The sequence below is a fragment of the Acyrthosiphon pisum genome, chromosome A1, assembly GCF_005508785.2.
Source record: "Acyrthosiphon pisum isolate AL4f chromosome A1, pea_aphid_22Mar2018_4r6ur, whole genome shotgun sequence".
NCBI lineage: Eukaryota > Metazoa > Arthropoda > Insecta > Hemiptera > Aphididae > Acyrthosiphon > Acyrthosiphon pisum.
The window spans coordinates 62,329,915-62,350,497 of NC_042494.1; the positions used below are offsets into that span (position 1 = coordinate 62,329,915).

Consider the following 20,583-nt stretch of genomic DNA (forward strand, 5'->3'; position numbering starts at 1 on the left):
TTGAACGGTTATTTGATACGTAGGACACAAAACGCTTTCTGTTGCGGAGTCACCATAACGAAACAAATTAACGGTTCCTATTTCACTAACCATAACGGTGCTAAATTTATCAACTAGACTTAACTAACTTAAAATAAACTTGGTTATATAATATTTGTATTAATATATTGGTCATTAACCCGCGATTAACCGTAGCCGAACTATATCAGTTCGTAATCGGATGAAGACTTTTGAAACACCGTATATAATGACGACAACCTTCTATATGAATACGCTAATATGTTTAATTATTTAAAACGAATAATGGCTTTAATTCTCTTATATGTAACTTCAACCTCAATTGTCGAGATAGGTATAATGATTCTAATTAGAATATGTTGAAATCTCATTAACAATAAAAAAAACACTACAAAAAATGTATTATCAATTTCATCAAATCAAAATTAATGAAAATTATATTTTTAATGAACTTGATCTATATTTACACCCGTTGAACATAATTAATTAATACGAATTAAATGTACAACACGGGCGTCTACGCTTCGACCGGTTCTTGTTCGATGATATAAGAACGGTTTATACAAAAACTGCCGGTGGGAAACTGTACAGTATTATACTATTATGTCATATACGTATGGAAGGGATGGTGTGACGAATTTTTAGCATAAATACCAAAACTCTGGACTCTATAATCATCAGTTCATTTCTGTACACAGTCATCGAATAATTTGACCAAACAACTAAAAGAACACTAAAATGGCCGCTAAAGTAAGTTAATATTATTTTGACTCGTAGTTTAAAAAAAATATTTTACGTTTTTTTTTTATACAACTAGGTTTTTTTAATTAGAAATAAAAGTTTATGGCAATTAGAAAAAATGGATAGTTTTTAATTCAGAAACTTTATTTTTACAGTTCGTCATCTTCGCCGCTTGCGTGGCTACCGCCCTCGCCCAATACTCTGCCCCAGCTTACAAGCCAGCGTACTCTGCGCCCGCTTACTCAGCACCAAAGGCTACGCCCCAGAGCCCGCATACGCACCCACACCATACAACTTCGAATACAGCGTAAACGACCCACACACTACGACGTGCACAGCAATCCGAATACAGTGACGGAAACGGTTACGTCAAGGGAACCTACAGCCTCGTCGAAGCCGACGGCTCAATCCGTACCGTCGAATACACCGCCGATGACCACAGTGGTTTCAACGCCGTCGTCAAGAACGAAGGTGGATACAAGGCCCCATCATACTCCGCACCAGCTACAAGCCAGCTTACTCAGCACCAGCTTACTCTGCACCAGCCTACGCTGCACCAGCATACTCTGCACCAGCATACTCTGCCCCGGCCTACAAGCCAGCTTACAAACCAGCATACTAAATTATTTAGCCATGTGAACTAACTTCCTTATTTTTTCTTTCATACTTTCTTCGTGTACCTCTCTGGGCCACTGAGTTCATATTGAACCGTGGTTTCAAAGTCATATCATACCATATATAAGACAATTTGTACGATTTGTGTGTTTATTGTGTAAATATAATATATAACAATGTGTATTTATTGAAAATCATTGATTTTGTTTTTTAATTTATATACCTATCAGGCTTGCCTAAACATAGAATTAATAATAAAATTTAAAATTATTAATTATAAATTATAATATTTAATACATATTTTGTGTTTGTTATCACGTTCTAAGCAGAAAATATGCTTGATTATTGATGCACAAAAAATATTATTGTTGCTAGTTTAGCAAGTTGGATTAAGTCTTTATAAATTCTTAGTGGTTTTCAAATAGTAAAATAAATTTAAATGCAACAGATGAAAAAATAAAATACATTTTACGCGTGAACCGTTTTTAAATATTTGATTTTTTTTTAATTCATAAAATAATGATTGCAGGAACTTTACACAAAAAACATATATATTATAATATAGATTTTTATATACTTAACATCTCATACGTTGGACTATGGGCATTAAGTTGTTCTTCAAAAACTGCTATTATAGGTATCCAAAATATATTTTTTGACTGGCAAAAAAATGACAATGGATTTTCACAGTTCTACATAATTAATTTACATCCCACGATCGTTAACGTTTAAGTACACTGATTCAGAGAACTTTCACTTTCACAGTGCTGTAGATTAAACTACAATAAAGCAATATATTAATATAGTATTATAAATAATATCCCAACTATTTTATCTGTATGTAAAGTATGTCCATCTGTTAGCCTGATACTCAACAATTACAAGACTGTTTTAAATAAAAGTTGTATCAATATATTCCTTGAAATGTAGAGGGTGTTTTAATTTACTTTTCAATTCCTATTTTGCTAAATAAACTTCTAAAGAGTAGCTCATACATTATACAATGAATTTAGTTTTCAGCTCACGAAAAAAGAATATATATTCGTTTACTTATAGGGTTGCCATTGGTTAAATATTATATTACTATTATTATGATTAGGTAGTTGAAATACGGCATATTATACATTTATTTACAAATATATTTATAAAATAAGCAAATATTTGGAACAGACAACATTGGGATGGACAGCTAGTAATATATATTGGTTTTAGTTTGATATACCCTAGTATGATATATGTATGTAACACGTTTGTATTCCGTGGATAAAGAGAGTTAAATTATATAAATTGAAAATTTTATATATTTGGTAATGGCTAAGGATATTCGAAGAGGTGGCATTATCGAGGACGGATGGACTGGTAGGGGGTGCAGTTAGTTCGGTGATGCTACTTGATGCTTGTATGGTGACGGGTATCCTAACGTATGTTCGTCACCATCATTTGTCGTTGGACAAGTGATAGCTATGCATCAATAATTTGGCAACGAGATAATTATTTATAATTTATATTTTAATAAAATTCAAGTTCATCACTCTTGAGATGCAGCAATAAATGTTTTTTTTAAAAATAATAATAATTTTTATTTTTTTACAAATACATTTTTAGAGTGGGAAGGGGTGGGTTTATATCACCCTCAAGACAATTTTTTCCCACAGTTAATTATTGTATAAGTAAACACATACTTAACAATGAATTAACTAAACTATCTATAAAATTAGAAAGTAATTTACTTATTAAGATTGACTAGAATGTGATATCCATAATTTGAATTTTAAGACAGCAATAATAGATGCCATTTTGTTTAACAACAAGGATTTATATCTGAAAATTATTTTATTTTTTAAATATTGTGTACACTTCCTGTACAAAAATCCACACCAGAACGTACATCTCAAATTTAAAGTAGTTTAAAACTTACTTACAGAATATAATGTCAGGATAGAGTGTAATCCGTAGCTTTTAATAGAACTTTAATTTTGAGATTTTACCCCCTAAAGTACCAACTAGATCCAATTTGCTATCAAAAATACCCTTCAATTTAAAAATTTAAGCATTTTTAATGCCCCTAAACAGGCGATGAAAGACAAAAAAAAAAATACATTCACAGTGAAATCAATAAATTTATCACTTCATTAAGAATGCAATATAATCAATAAGTTTATTATTAAATTCAAGGCTGGTCAACTCAACTATTTTTTTAACTCGTTAATTTAAGTTATATTTAAAGTTGTTAAAAGTTACTTTTTTTTTGAAAATCAGAAAACGAAAATAACTTAGTTAGAAATCAGTTACTTTTTTTAGCATAAAATTAATAATTATTCCTACCTTTTCTTAAAGCTAACAAATAACTTAGTAATTCAATAAACTTCTCATAATTTTTAAATAAATGTATGTATTAAAATTAATTATCTACTGTACTTAGGTACTTAAATATACTTTAACAAATGATCAAATCGAAACAAAATAATTGAATAATTTGTATGTATTTGTTTGCGTAATGGTCCACAACTATATTAAATATTATAGTAATCAAATTCATTATTATAATATAATTAATTGATTACACAGCTCCATAGAAAGCAATATAGAAACAAGATTATGAAAATAGTTTTAGTCCACAGTCCAAGTTACACAGTCGACAAACTATTTGTTTATGACTTTATATGTCTACTGTTAAGATAATATCTATGTTGTGCACTCAGTCTTTGCAAGAGAAATTCAAACTTTATTCTCTGCTTATATCTACGGCCTGGACATAATATCAGGTGAATTCTTAAAAATAAAAATTAACCTACGTCCCAAAACGTTGTTTTGAATGACGGGCCACGATAATTCCATAGCTGTAATCCAATAGCTATAATTCCATGATTGAATAAAAATATATTAATGAGTTATCTTTTTGTTTTATTTATGACGCAATTACTCCTATAACATTTTTGTTTATAATATCGGTATACATATAATAATATATTATGTGAATATTCAATATAATAACTATTATTATAAATTTATTATTTATCAATTAATATATTTAATATTTCGAATTATTATTATAATTTTTACAAAATTGAATATATTGTTAATCTGTGTTATAGGAATAAAATTAACTTAGCATGACAACAAAATAAATCAACTCATAAGATACTGAATAACATGGAAAAAAAGGTAACTCGTTTAATTAGAAGTTACTTCTAAAAAAAAATAACCCGTTATTTTATTTAACTTTTAACTCGTTAATGGCCTTTCTTTAATTAAATAAACCAGGTATCGACTAATTCATCAATTGATAAAACAATAAATTATTGTTATTATAGATACCAACCTTAATATCAATTCAGAATTTCAGTGACAACTTTCACTCACTTTTTACTTTTTACCATAAAAGTAAATATATTTATGTAATATTTAACCAAATATAAAACCATAAATGAAACATATATGATTCAATAATTATCAATGTTAGAGATGAACGAAATCATATAAAACGTAAATGGTTATACATAGACATACGCCACAGTACAAACAATTTATTTAGAAATGGAGTATGTGAACGTAAATGAAATTCATATTTTTAATGAACTTGATCTATATTTACACTCTTTCCACTTTGTATACTATTATTTAATAAAAATGAAATGTTTTTCACGGGCGTCTACGCCTCGACCGGTTTTTGTTCGATGATATACTAACGATAAACACAAACTGATGCAACTGGAGGGAAACTGTACACTATAATGTCATAATCGTATGGAAGGGACGCTGTGAAGAATTTTTAACATAAATACCACAACTCACGTCTCTTTAATCACCAGTTCTTTTCTGTACACAGTCATCGAATAATTTGTCGAAAAAACCAAAAGAACCCTAAAATGGCCGCTAAGGTAAGCCAAAATGATAATCATTCGATGTTTTAATACATTTACGTTTAAATGTCAATCGATATTTTAATATTTAATATAAGAAAAAAAAATATATGGTGATCGAAAAAATATATTATTTTTAATTTGAAAACTTTTTTTTACAGTTCGTCATCTTCGCCGCTTGCGTGGCTACCGCCCTCGCCCAATACTCTGCCCCAGCTTACAAGCCAGCGTACTCTGCACCCGCTTACTCGGCACCAAAGGCTTACGCCCCAGAGCCCGCATACGCACCCACACCATACAACTTCGAATACAGCGTAAACGACCCACACACCTACGATGTGCACAGCCAATCCGAATACAGTGACGGAAACGGTTACGTCAAGGGAACCTACAGCCTCGTCGAAGCCGACGGCTCAATCCGCACCGTCGAATACACCGCCGATGACCACAGCGGTTTCAACGCCGTCGTCAAGAACGAAGGTGGATACAAGGCCCCATCATACTCCGCACCAGCCTACAAGCCAGCTTACTCAGCACCAGCTTACTCTGCACCAGCCTACGCTGCACCAGCATACTCTGCCCCGGCCTACAAGCCAGCTTACAAACCAGCATACTAATTTATTTAGTCATGTAAACCAACACCCTTCTTCATCTTTTATTTCATGTTTCTTCGTGTACCACCCTGGGCCATCGCGTTCATATTGAACCGTGGTTTCAAAGTCATACCATGCTGTATTAATATATAAGACAAATGGTACGACTTATGTATTTATTGTGTAAATATATACTTTATACAACAATTGAACATCTTTGATTTTTCTTTTTAATAACCACTGCACACTCCTTACTGAACATAAGGATTATATTAGTTTATAAATTAATTATTAAAAAATATATTTTTATATATTTTGTGATGTGTCTGATAACTTTCAAAGCAGAAAATAAGCTTGAACATTCATGGTCATTTCTATTAGCAAGATGGATCTAGATGATACTTTCAGGAATGGGTCAACATAGTGATAAATTATTAGTACGTTCTGAAATACATAGTCAGAAAAAGTAAAAAAAAACTGAGAAAAAAAAAAAAATACTTTTTAAGCAACAACAGTTTAAAATATTTAATTTTGTTTGAATTCATAAATATATTATGATATATAGTACCTATAGGTACTCGAAAATTTCACAAAACGTATAAATTTTCTTTTTTTTATATATATTTCAGACTATAAACAGCTGTTTTTCGAACACTGCTTACCCAATATATATTTTTTGACCAACCACCAAGCAATAAAAATAGTCCGTAACAAATTACGTTTCACGTGTTTAAGTTACAATCCTCGTCCGTTAAGCAAATTGTACACTGCTTTAGTGTATATTTTTACCTATAAATCATACACAGTTGAGGATACTACTACTGCTGTTGAAACTATCTACCTATTGTAATTTATTAAACATTATAGTCATCTAATTACAATATAATATATTATATTGATTAATGGTTATGGGTTATACTATTTTACATATCTATAGCTGGGCATATTTCTGTGGATAAAAAGTGTGAATTAATAAAAATTTTATATTAACAATTTCTATGCACCATAACATGGACTCTTTTTTATTTAATTATATGCATTAGATAATTTAGAGTTTTATCAGTTTTTTAAGCTATCGTCCTACAAAAATTTATAGTCAGTCAAAAACTTGAAAATATACGTTCCTCATAAGTTGATGTTAGTGAAAATTAAAAAAAAAAATTGATCTTAAATCCACAATATTTTTTTATAAGCGTCTGAAGTTAAAATGTTGACAAAATTCATCAATATCACGAAAATTGGCAAATTATTTCAAGTTGGAAGATCAAACAATTTTTTTTTGATATTTAAATTTGAAAATATAATATAAGTTTTTCTTTAATTTTATCTATATTTAACAACAGCAAAAGAGTTAACAGAAATTTCAAATTAATTTATACGAGCTTTTATTAATTAAGTTTTATTTAAGCTTTTAAAGCTAGACATTGGTTATTCACCAGGAAATTAATACATTTTTATACAACGATTTTATTATTTTTTCGTTATTCAAAAAATAATAATTATAGGTACTAAAAATTGTCATCAAAAGTTTATTTTTTATTTTCAAATTATTTCCTCTAATTTTTAGTTAATTATAGTTGTTCAAAATTTGAAATTTTTTTAATTCTTTATTCTATATAATATGTCAATACAATTTTATTCATTGGGCCAAAAGATTGATCATTTCGTATAAGGTTTCATAGAAGTAGTTATAGTAGCAGTTGAGATATATTAAATATCCATAGGCATGATTTTTTTTATAATTTAAATATCGCAAATTTTCAAATTATAAAATGTATACTTAAAAAGTAAAGATATATTAATATATCAATTTTTATAGCTAAGAGGTAAAAATGCAAAACAACGATTCTCATATAAAGTTCATAATGTAACCAAATAAATAGTTATATTTTACTGAAATTTAAAGTTCAAATTTGGACGAAAATACATATTAAAAAGAAGAATAATGGTTAAGTTTTATTGTTGTAATTTTAAAATATATTTCGTGGGTATTTGAAACTTTAAGAGTATATTAATAATATAATCTAAAGGTTTCAACACACAATAACATTTTTAAATGTAATTTTTTTGTCAAAAATATAATTATCAAACTTTTGTACTAATTGATAATTCATAATAGTGAAACATATTACTAAAATAGTTACATCAAAATAATAATATTATCAAATATACTTAGTAATATTATAGCCTGACAGACCGTCTTCGATCAGAATCGTTTATCTAGTACAATGGTTTTATATTATTGAATTTAAATTTAACACCACCCAATACAGTGACCCATTTGTATCCTACTGTACAGCAGCACGACACTCACTAATTCACTTTTTCTCTAATGTTTTAAATAGTTAATTTTGAGTTATGCTCAATTCATTTATACTCCCGAAAAACCAATTAGATCCAATTTTCTATTTAAATCTCCCAAAATTAGAAAATTGAAGCAATTTTATTGCTCTAGATGAGGTGATGACAGACATACAAAAATAAATAAATACCTACACGCCAAAAATAAATAGATTTATCGCTTCACTCATAATCTAATATCATCAATGTGTTTAGGTTGTTCGTTTAACCGGGCAACAGTGAATTAACCAATTGCTAGTATATTAAATTATTGTTGTTACCTTGTTATCGATTCAGTGACTACTTTCACTCATTTTTTACTTTTGTTGAAAAAGGTAAATATATTTTTGTAATATTTAATCCAAAATAATACATATAATGTAATAACCATCAGTATTCAAAACGAGTGGATCAATTAGTTATTCATAGACATAGAAGAGAGTACGAACATTTTGTTTTAAAGTTAAGTATGTGAACGTAAAATTATATTTTTAATGAATTTGATCTATATTTTACACTCGTTGAACATAATTATTTAATAATAATGGAATGCAATTCACGGGCGTCTACGCCTGGACCGGTTCTTGTTTGATAATCTACAGACAATATATACACCAACTGCCGGTGGGAAACTGTACAGCATTATGTCATATACATATGGAACAGATGGTGGGACGAATTTTTAGCATAAATACCACAACTCTGGTCTCTATAATCATCAGTTCATTTCTGTACACAGTCATCGAATAATTTGACCAAACAACTAAAAGAACACTAAAATGGCCGCTAAGGTAAGTCAATATTCATTTTATTTTATGTTTTAAAAGAATGCGTTTAAATACAAAATTATTTTTAATATTAGAAAAAAAATTTATAGCAATTTATTGGAAAAAATGGATAGTTTTTAATTCTAAAACATTTTTTTTTTATACAGTTTGTCATCTTCGCCGTTTGCGTGGCTACCGCCCTCGCCCAATACTCTGCCCCAGCTTACAAGCCAGCATACTCTGCGCCCGCTTACTCAGCACCAAAGGCTTACGCCCCAGAGCCCGCATACGCACCCACACCATACAACTTCGAATACAGCGTAAACGACCCACACACCTACGATGTCAAGAGCCAATCTGAATACAGTGACGGAAACGGTTATGTCAAAGGATCTTACAGCCTCTTGGAAGCTGACGGTTCCACCCGTACCGTAGAATACACCGCCGATGACCACAGCGGTTTCAACGCCGTCGTCAAGAACGAAGGTGGATACAAGGCCCCATCATACTCCGCACCAGCCTACAAGCCAGCTTACTCTGCACCAGCCTACTCTGCACCAGCCTACTCTGCACCAGCATACTCTGCACCAGCATACTCTGCCCCGGCTTACAAGCCAGCTTACAAACCAGCATACTAAATTGTTTAGCCATGTGAATCAACACTTTTTCTTCTTTTATTTCATGTTTTCTTCGTGTACCATCCTGGGCCATTGCGTTCATATTGAACCGTGGTTTTAAAGTCATATCATACCATATAAGACAATTCGTACTACTTATGTGTTTATTGTGTAAATATATATATAACAATAGTTATATTAATTGAACATTCATGATTTGTTTTATTTTAACTACCCTTTGTATTAATATATAAAACTATTTACCTAATGTAAAATATATTTTACACAATATAGTTTTTGTGCTATAAATATGCTTGAATATTGATGGCAATTTCAGTCAACAATGTGGATTTAGTTGATACATGGAACTATGGAAGGAGGGTTCTAAACTATGGGTGCAAGTACTCGGACTTTGCATGAAATATATAATATAAAAATAGTAATTTATATTCCTTATAAAGTTATGAGTATATCAGACTATGAACGGTTATTGTTCTTTAAATACTGCTTATCAAAAATATATATAATCGCAAACAATAACAATAGACTTTCACAGTTTTACATTTTTATGTGTATAAGTTACAACCCTCGAGCGTAAAGCAAAAAGTACATCGATTCAGCGAACTTTCACTTATAAATCATACACTGATGCTGGTAAAACTACATAATGTAATATATTTTACATAACATCATGGCTATATTATAGTATATTATATCAGTTATATACTTAGATATACAATATAAATCTATGAGTCTGGTTTGCCGTGGAATAAGAGTATACAATTATATAAATTTAAAATGTCAATGCATTTGGTGACGATGTTTGAAGGAGCAGTAATTTTAATTGTGGAAGTTTTGGGAGGGGGTGCAGTTAATTCGGTAAAGATGTTTATTTGATGATCGATACGTTCGTAACCATTAATGGTCTAATGACTAAGATAGCTGTGTTTTAACTGATTTAGCGATGAGGACATATTATGTATTATTAACATATTAATGAAATCGCTCACACAAGTTATAATAAAAAAAAAAAATCGTCTGGAACATGAACAAATCTATTTGTAATCACTGTACCTACTGTATCATGGCCATATTATTATATATACGAGTATGTTGATATGTCTATGTGTACTTATTATTATTATATTAGCAGCTCGGTGCGGCGAAGCGAAATCAATCATGCAACGTGATTAAGAGTAAGCAACAGCCGCTGCTACTAGTTCCCGGATGGGTGACCACCCGGTTCCATAGTGGCAAAAACCTTGTCACGCATAAAAGTGTTGATAACCAACCATACCAACTGTAACCCCTACAATAGCTAAAGGCCATAGTTGCCAGGCTCTACTCGTAGACCAATAAAAAAAAATTTAATTTAATTAGTTCGATTGTTTATTGGGCTAAGCCGTCTTTGTTAATTATTTGTTCAATTAAATGGAGTAAAAACATAATTTTAATTTTCCATTAATTGTAAAGAAAAAATATTATCTGAGCGCTCTGATGAGAAAATGTGTTGATTTACCAATTATATGTATTGGTTTTTATATCAGGGCACATTTATACTAGGTAGTAAAAAATGGTGTAATCATTAACTTAAATGCAGGTTTCTGGTAGAAAATTAGATCTAATTACTAATTAGTACTTTTGTGAGGTCAAAAAAGAAACTCTTAGTGTTTCATAAATGGTCATGAAAAAACAGTGGCAAGTGGATACCACTCTGTTATACGGTAGGTACAAGTCAAGTGTGTCGCTGAAAATTGTGATGGATGTGTTAAATTTGAATTCGTTGACAAATCATTACATACGAAAATGATTCTGAACGAAAACTTTCAGCCTATACAACTAAGTATATTTTATGATATAATTTCTATTAAAGTAATGTATTTTACTATTGGCAATAAAGTAGGTTAAACTAACCATTTCCAAAAAAGTTCATTGGAAAATTGCATTGTTTAAATTCTTAATGTACCATTATCATTGTATTTTTATAAGATATAATTATGTACTTTAAAAGGTTTAAGTATCCACCAATAATGTTTTTAAATTATAGCAAAATAAATAAAATCGTAATTACGTGTTTAAAATATACAATTTTGTCAAAATTGTATCTTAGAATATCTATAAAAAATTATTTATTGACAATAAATGGAAAAATTCGAATATTTTTGATTTCTATAAATAGCTCAAAAAGATTCAAAATATTTAGAAACGTGTATCATTTTGTATGGAATATGGTCATATAAAGATTATTTTAAAGTATAAAAAGTTATGTTTTTGAGTTACTTATAAAAATGAAATTGATTTTGACGAAAAATGGTTTCAAATAAAAGTTCTTCAACATAATATACAAGTAAAGTCCATAATTTTTTTTATTGGTTTTTCCAAACAAATTTCAAAAATACTAAAAATTACTTACTTTTTACTCCTCTCTCCTCCCTCACAAACGCGCAATCACATACAAAAAATTACCAACTTTAACTTTCTTAACAGAAAATATGCTGTAATAGAAAATCGAAGCATATTTTTTACTGTGTACCCAAAGGTTGATGACAAATGAAAATTATAATTATATAGTATTATTAAAATAACACAACTATAAACATTTTTTATTTAATCAATTCTATACAGCACAGAGGTACCCACTTTCCCAAATTTTTTTTTTTAGTCGTCAGAAAAACAAAAATATGTTCCAATATTCAATGTTTAGTTTGGTTTCTAGTTGAAAACTTGATGTATAAACCTTAGGATATAGTTGGTACTTTGGATTTAGGCATCAAAAATAAAAAATGTTATTTTCAGTTATTTTTTTACAAAAGACACATACAAAACGAAAATGGAAATAACATGACCTATAAGTCGCATTTACACAAACGTTGAGAACCGATCGTATAGCACTATAATTAGACGTAAGTAAATCAACAGTTAGCGTGTAAAGATTATTCTTCAAATATTTAATGTACAAATACGGTTATTTATTTGAGAATATATAAATAAGTATTTGAATACATACACAGATTCTTTAAAAATATTTACTAGGTAATACTTTTAAATTTATTATATAATATTTTTTTTACGTTCTTAATCAACTTATGTGAATTTATATTATTATTTTAATGTTTAAAATTTATTGTATATTTGTACATGCATTTTACTTAGCATCAATTGTTGTAATACGAAATTACACCCATCTGTTTTCCAGGTCAAGGTACTTTAATTTCGTTTAGATTTAAGTCACACAAAAAATTAATATTATTATAGTATACGTCTATCTATACGAGTATAATATTTTCAGAAACATATACAGATTAAACAGTGGTCCAGAAATACACCAAAAAATAAATACAATAAATCCATATAATAATAAAATAATAAAAACACTGTGATAAATGATAATTATCTGTACCTATTCAAAATATGCGGGATGGTTAGAGATGTAAGCTTGAAAATTTTCTATTGAACATTTTTTTTTTTTTCATTGAAAATTTCTGAAAATTTACAATTTTCTTTGAAAACTTGAACATTTTGGAAATTTATTTTTTTTGTAATTTTCTTAAATTAATTAAATTTTAGGTTTAAATAAAATTTTAAAATACTTTATAAAATTATTGTTTCATATTTATTTACATTGTAACAAGTTTAACGTCAGAATCAAACAAGACACTTATAATAAAAATAAATATAATTTGGGTAAAATTGAGAAAGTGACTCAAACAATAAATTACCTCCGTTAAAAATTGAAAAATCAATAATTGTAACAAACGATTATACACTCATAATTTATACTAAAGTAAAAATACAACATTTTTCTTACCGAGTTAAATAATATATATTGATATAGGAGTATATTATATATATTTAATGATTTGTATTTTGAATTTCCTACATTATGTTCATTAGAATAATACCAACATTATATTAAAAAAGTACATATTTTAAAATATAATTATGAAGGTTAAATATACTACAACCATATAATATCAAAAGATTTATTTGATAAGAAATTAATATGATAAATTATAAAATTTTTTGTAAAAAGTTTTCATGAAAATTTACATCACTAGGGATGGTAAACCATAAAGTGTTAATTACAGACATACGTGGGTGTAAAAACAATTTATTTTAATTGGAGAATTGAATGTGAATGAAATTTATGTAATCAATGAACTTGATCCATATTTACTCTCTTTGAACACAATTTTATTATTTAATAGAAATGAAATGTAGTTCACCTGCGTCTACGCCTGGACCGGTTCTTTTTCGATAATATACAGACAATATACATTAACTGTCGATAAAAAATTGTACGCATATCATAATCGTATGGAAGGGATACTGTGACAAATTTTTAACATATATACCACAACTCAAGTCTCTATAATCACCAGTTCATTTTTGTACCCAGTCAACGAATAAAGTGAAATAACAACCAAAATAACATTAAAATGGCCGCAAAGGTAAGTCAAAATTACTTCGATATGATATTTTAAAACGTTTGAGTTTTAATGGGAATAGATTTTTAATTATAATACAACAAATTAAAATAAAACTATCAGTGATTGTAAAAAAAGCATTATTTTTTAATTCAGAAACTTTTTTTTTACAGTTCGTCATCTTCGCCGCTTGCGTGGCTACCGCCCTCGCTCAATACTCTGCCCCAGCTTACAAGCCAGCGTACTCTGCACCCGCTTACTCAGCGCCAAAGGCTTACGCCCCAGAGCCCGCATACGCACCCACACCATACAACTTCGAATACAGCGTAAACGACCCACACACCTACGACGTGCACAGCCAATCCGAATACAGTGACGGAAATGGTTACGTTAAGGGAACCTACAGCCTCGTCGAAGCCGACGGCTCAATCCGCACCGTCGAATACACCGCCGATGACCACAGCGGTTTCAACGCCGTCGTCAAGAACGAAGGTGGATACAAGGCCCCAGCTTACGCTGCACCAGCCTACTCCGCACCAGCTTACTCTGCACCAGCCTACGCTGCACCAGCATACTCTGCCCCAGCTTACAAGCCAGCTTACAAACCAGCATACTAATTTATTTAGTCATGTGAACCAACACCCTTCTTCATCTTTTATTTCATGTTTCTTCGTGTACCACCCTGGGCCATTGCGTTCATATTGAACCGTGGTTTCAATGTCATACCATGCCGTATTAATATATAAGACAATTGGTATGACTTATGTATTTATTGTGTAAATATACATAACAATGTGTATATTTATTGAAAATCTATGCATTTTTTTTAATTATCCCTATGCACTCCTTCCTGATACTTTATATTATTATATAAAATTGTTTATTGTAGTAGGTATATATTTGTATATATTTTGTGGCCTGTCTGATAACTATCAAAGTAGAAAATAAGCTTGAATTGGTGATTCCTATTACCAAGTTGGATTTAGTTGTTACTTGCAGGAACGGGTCAATAGTTTTTTTTTTTAATTACCACCTTGCACTCCTGCCTAATATGTATTATGAACATTATATTAAAATGGATAATATAATTATATTTATGTATACATAATTGTTGAGTGTCTGGTCAGTAAGATTTAAATCTTTGTAACTAATACATTTATTCAATCATTAACGTCGGCGTACTATAAATTGTAGAAATACAAGTCAATTTTGAATGTTTAAACTATCTTACAAACTTGTTTGTTTGTATATTTGTATATTTTTAACAAGTGAATAACGATTCTACTAAAATATATTATTATAACGCTGACATAAATGTTTGAGTGAATGTAATTTACTACTACCAAACATAGAAATTGTATTAAATATGGTTTTTATAAATTTTTTTGGTTTAAATTTAAATTATTTTTATTTTTATAAAATAAATATTAATCAATTACTATTATTTACGTTATAAGAACCAACACAAATCTTCCTTTATAGTTTATACATTTATATTTTAGTGATTTCAGTCATAAGTAATAACAAATAAGAGACGCTACGATTTACCTCCCGACTATGTAGGTACAAGGACCACACTAGTGGTCTCCTAATGGATAGGTAATAATTAATGTATAAGCGGTTCTTAAGAAATTAATAAACGTTATAAATATATTTATAGAAATTGCTTAGTGTTGCGTGGTGTTTTAATTTAGTTACGAATGTGCTGTGAATGTACGCACCGGCTGTTGTCACTAGTTCCCGGATGGGTGACCACTCAAGATTTTTAGTGACAAATCCTTGTCACATATACAAACACCTGTTAAAAAACCAACAGTACCCGCCCCACAGTAACAATCTAATGACCTCAGTTGTCGAAATCCTTCATTCCAATACAAATAAAAATGTATATAAATATGTAAGTACATTTATAATTTTATTATACTACTAAATCTTTTTCTATCGAATTATTATATTATTTTTTTTAATAGTTGAGTATTATATATTGTATAAATTATTTTTTTTATGTATTAATGTAATACCTCAGACTAAACTTTTTTAATTGTTCATATTATTCTAAATATCGAAAACAATGTATTGAATAATTACATTATTATCAATAATTTCAAAATATAATTTTTCCTATACTTAAAAACACAACGTTTAGTAAGTACACTCATTTAACACTAGATTGAACGATATATTCTATGTGGAAAACCACAATAAAAAGATAATAACCTATTGTGACTGTTAATATACTAATGTCCATGGGAAATAGTTTAAATATTGGTATTTTTAATTTTAAAAATATGGAGAAATTTAAATTAAGCTCAAAAACAACTAAATACTAAAGGTTACTTCTTATTACATATATTATTTTTGTTATTATTATTACTATTGTTATTATCCTCTTATGTTATAATTTAGAGTTTTTCAATTAATTATATACCTACCTGTGAAATCAATTATTATTATACCTATAAATCTGTTATTTGTAATTTGTATAATATAAAACACAGTTTTTATCTCCATAAATAAAATATATTATCACTAATTAATTCGATATGAGAGGTAACTAGTGTGAACATTTATGTAAACAAATTCTTATGTAATGACAAATTACCTGATTATCGGTGGCAATCAATACTAGTGTGCATTATTATATTAACCTGTTTCTTTAAGATAAAGATGGGAGGAAAATTGTATAATTTAGGAGACAGCTATTATGTACCTGTAATAAGTGTATAGAATCCTTATTTCAACTAAATAATAAATTGTAGCCCTGTGTTTGTTATTCTACCATTTTAATACTGGAAACACATTTGCATTTTATTTATAAAAATATCACTAAAACCAAATTTAAAATGCAGAATAGAAAAGATCTTTAAATCCTTATTATTTTTCATTATCATTGGTATATAATTATTCATAAGGCATATGAACGCATCGTAAATTGCCTATGTCATAAAAATGGTTACAATGTTTAAAGATTCTTTCATATCAAACTAAACATATTACAATGTATATAGACTTAAATATTAGAAGGTAATATCAGTAGTAAAATAAATCAGATATTATATATTTATTTACTAGTTTTTGTTACTTATGTATTGAAAATTAAATAACTGTACACCAAAACTTTTTACTAATTAAATATAATAAGTGTTAGATATATTATAAAGTATTTTTATTATAACTCAATTAGAAATAAACAGAAACTTTAAATTTTCTTAGAAAAAAAATATTTAATGAAAAATTATTTAAATAATTGAAATACATTACACTTTATACATATATTTACAATCATTAATTTATGAATGACGGACTATTTTTATTGCTTGGTGGTTGGTCAAAAAATATATATTGGGTAAGCAGTGTTCGAAAAACAGCTGTTTATAGTCTGAAATATATATAAAAAAAAGAAAATTTATACGTTTTGTGAAATTTTCGAGTACCTATAGGTACTATATATCATAATATATTTATGAATTCAAACAAAATTAAATATTTTAAACTGTTGTTGCTTAAAAAGTATTTTTTTTTTTTTCTCAGTTTTTTTTTACTTTTTCTGACTATGTATTTCAGAACGTACTAATAATTTATCACTATGTTGACCCATTCCTGAAAGTATCATCTAGATCCATCTTGCTAATAGAAATGACCATGAATGTTCAAGCTTATTTTCTGCTTTGAAAGTTATCAGACACATCACAAAATATATAAAAATATATTTTTTAATAATTAATTTATAAACTAATATAATCCTTATGTTCAGTAAGGAGTGTGCAGTGGTTATTAAAAAGAAAAATCAAAGATGTTCAATTGTTGTATAAAGTATATATTTACACAATAAATACATAAGTCGTACCATTTGTCTTATATATTAATACAGCATGGTATGACTTTGAAACCACGGTTCAATATGAACGCGATGGTCCAGGGTGGTACACGAAGAAACATGAAATAAAAGATGAAGAAGGGTGTTGGTTTACATGACTAAATAAATTAGTATGCTGGTTTGTAAGCTGGCTTGTAGGCCGGGGCAGAGTATGCTGGTGCAGCGTAGGCTGGTGCAGAGTAAGCTGGTGCTGAGTAAGCTGGCTTGTAGGCTGGTGCGGAGTATGATGGGGCCTTGTATCCACCTTCGTTCTTGACGACGGCGTTGAAACCGCTGTGGTCATCGGCGGTGTATTCGACGGTGCGGATTGAGCCATCGGCTTCGACGAGGCTGTAGGTTCCCTTGACGTAACCGTTTCCGTCACTGTATTCGGATTGGCTGTGCACATCGTAGGTGTGTGGGTCGTTTACGCTGTATTCGAAGTTGTATGGTGTGGGTGCGTATGCGGGCTCTGGGGCGTAAGCCTTTGGTGCCGAGTAAGCGGGTGCAGAGTACGCTGGTTTGTAAGCTGGGGCAGAGTATTGGGCGAGGGCGGTAGCCACGCAAGCGGCGAAGATGACGAACTGTAAAAAAAAGTTTTCAAATTAAAAATAATATATTTTTTCGATCACCATATACTTTGTTTTCTTATATTAAATATTAAAATATCGATTGACATTTAAACGTAAATGTTTTAAAACATCGAATGATTATCATTTTGGCTTACCTTAGCGGCCATTTTAGGGTTCTTTTGGTTGTTTCGACAAATTATTCGATGACTGTGTACAGAAAAGAACTGGTGATTAAAGAGACGTGAGTTGTGGTATTTATGTTAAAAATTCTTCACAGCGTCCCTTCCATACGATTATGACATTATAGTGTACAGTTTCCCTCCAGTTGCATCAGTTTGTGTTTATCGTTAGTATATCATCGAACAAAAACCGGTCGAGGCGTAGACGCCCGTGAAAAACATTTCATTTTTATTAAATAATAGTATACAAAGTGGAAAGAGTGTAAATATAGATCAAGTTCATTAAAAATATGAATTTCATTTACGTTCACATACTCCATTTCTAAATAAATTGTTTGTACTGTGGCGTATGTCTATGTATAACCATTTACGTTTTATATGATTTCGTTCATCTCTAACATTGATAATTATTGAATCATATATGTTTCATTTATGGTTTTATATTTGGTTAAATATTACATAAATATATTTACTTTTATGGTAAAAAGTAAAAAGTGAGTGAAAGTTGTCACTGAAATTCTGAATTGATATTAAGGTTGGTATCTATAATAACAATAATTTATTGTTTTATCAATTGATGAATTAGTCGATACCTGGTTTATTTAATTAAAGAAAGGCCATTAACGAGTTAAAAGTTAAATAAAATAACGGGTTATTTTTTTTTAGAAGTAACTTCTAATTAAACGAGTTACCTTTTTTTCCATGTTATTCAGTATCTTATGAGTTGATTTATTTTGTTGTCATGCTAAGTTAATTTTATTCCTATAACACAGATAAACAATATATTCAATTTTGTAAAAATTATAATAATAATTCGAAATATTAAATATATTAATTGATAAATAATAAATTTATAATAATAGTTATTATATTGAATATTCACATAATATATTATTATATGTATACCGATATTATAAACAAAAATGTTATAGGAGTAATTGCGTCATAAATAAAACAAAAAGATAACTCATTAATATATTTTTATTCAATCATGGAATTATAGCTATTGGATTACAGCTATGGAATTATCGTGGCCCGTCATTCAAAACAACGTTTTGGGACGTAGGTTAATTTTTATTTTTAAGAATTCACCTGATATTATGTCCAGGCCGTAGATATAAGTAGAGAATAAAGTTTGAATTTCTCTTGCAAAGACTGAGTGCACAACATAGATATTATCTTAACAGTAGACATATAAAGTCATAAACAAATAGTTTGTCGACTGTGTAACTTGGACTGTGGACTAAAACTATTTTCATAATCTTGTTTCTATATTGCTTTCTATGGAGCTGTGTAATCAATTAATTATATTATAATAATGAATTTGATTACTATAATATTTAATATAGTTGTGGACCATTACGCAAACAAATACATACAAATTATTCAATTATTTTGTTTCGATTTGATCATTTGTTAAAGTATATTTAAGTACCTAAGTACAGTAGATAATTAATTTTAATACATACATTTATTTAAAAATTATGAGAAGTTTATTGAATTACTAAGTTATTTGTTAGCTTTAAGAAAAGGTAGGAATAATTATTAATTTTATGCTAAAAAAAGTAACTGATTTCTAACTAAGTTATTTTCGTTTTCTGATTTTCAAAAAAAAGTAACTTTTAACTTTAAATATAACTTAAATTAACGAGTTAAAAAAATAGTTGAGTTGATCAGCCTTGAATTTAATAATAAACTTATTGATTATATTGCATTCTTAATGAAGTGATAAATTTATTGATTTCACTGTGAATGTATTTTTTTTTTGTCTTTCATCGCCTGTTTAGGGGCATTAAAAATGCTTAAATTTTTAAATTGAAGGGTATTTTTGATGGCCAATTGGATCTAGTTGTACTTTAGGGAGTAAATCTCAAAATTAAAGTTCTATTAAAAGCTACGGATTACACTCTATCCCTGACATTATATTCTGTAAGTAAGTTTTAAACTACTTTAAATTTGAGATGTACGTTCTGGTGTGGATTTTTGTACAGGAAG

The 20,583-nt window shown here is 29.0% G+C and overlaps 5 protein-coding genes across 5 annotated transcripts in view; 4 read left to right on the forward strand and 1 right to left on the reverse strand.

Moving 5' to 3' along the window:
* The first annotated feature begins 719 nt into the window (after positions 1-719).
* Positions 720-20,583, forward strand: part of LOC107884997 (cuticle protein 19) — a 242,218-nt gene continuing 222,354 nt past the window's right edge. The window contains exon 1 of the mRNA XM_029487360.1: positions 720-768. Coding sequence (XP_029343220.1) covers positions 757-768 — 12 coding nt within the window. The 5' untranslated portion in view covers positions 720-756. The remainder of the gene's footprint in view (positions 769-20,583) is intronic.
* On the forward strand, positions 5,185-6,037 carry cp35 (cuticular protein 35). Its single transcript, NM_001172245.1, is given in 2 exon segments — positions 5,185-5,255; positions 5,399-6,037. Coding segments are annotated over 2 exon segments (468 nt in total). The 5' UTR covers positions 5,185-5,243; the 3' UTR covers positions 5,855-6,037.
* On the forward strand, positions 8,889-9,757 carry cp34 (cuticular protein 34). The gene is given in 2 exon segments (NM_001162705.2): positions 8,889-8,961; positions 9,105-9,757. Coding segments are annotated over 2 exon segments (483 nt in total). The 5' UTR covers positions 8,889-8,949; the 3' UTR covers positions 9,576-9,757.
* Positions 13,932-14,793, forward strand: cp33 (cuticular protein 33). The gene is made up of 2 exons (NM_001172244.1): positions 13,932-14,005; positions 14,155-14,793. Exons 1-2 carry the CDS (start codon positions 13,994-13,996, stop codon positions 14,596-14,598), a joined length of 456 nt encoding a protein of 151 aa, NP_001165715.1. The 5' UTR covers positions 13,932-13,993; the 3' UTR covers positions 14,599-14,793.
* Positions 17,778-18,685, reverse strand: LOC103310513 (cuticle protein 7-like). The gene is made up of 2 exons (XM_008189028.3): positions 18,565-18,685; positions 17,778-18,421 (listed from the first exon to the last, which is right to left on the reverse strand). Exons 1-2 carry the CDS (start codon positions 18,574-18,576, stop codon positions 17,966-17,968), a joined length of 468 nt encoding a protein of 155 aa, XP_008187250.1. The 5' UTR covers positions 18,577-18,685; the 3' UTR covers positions 17,778-17,965.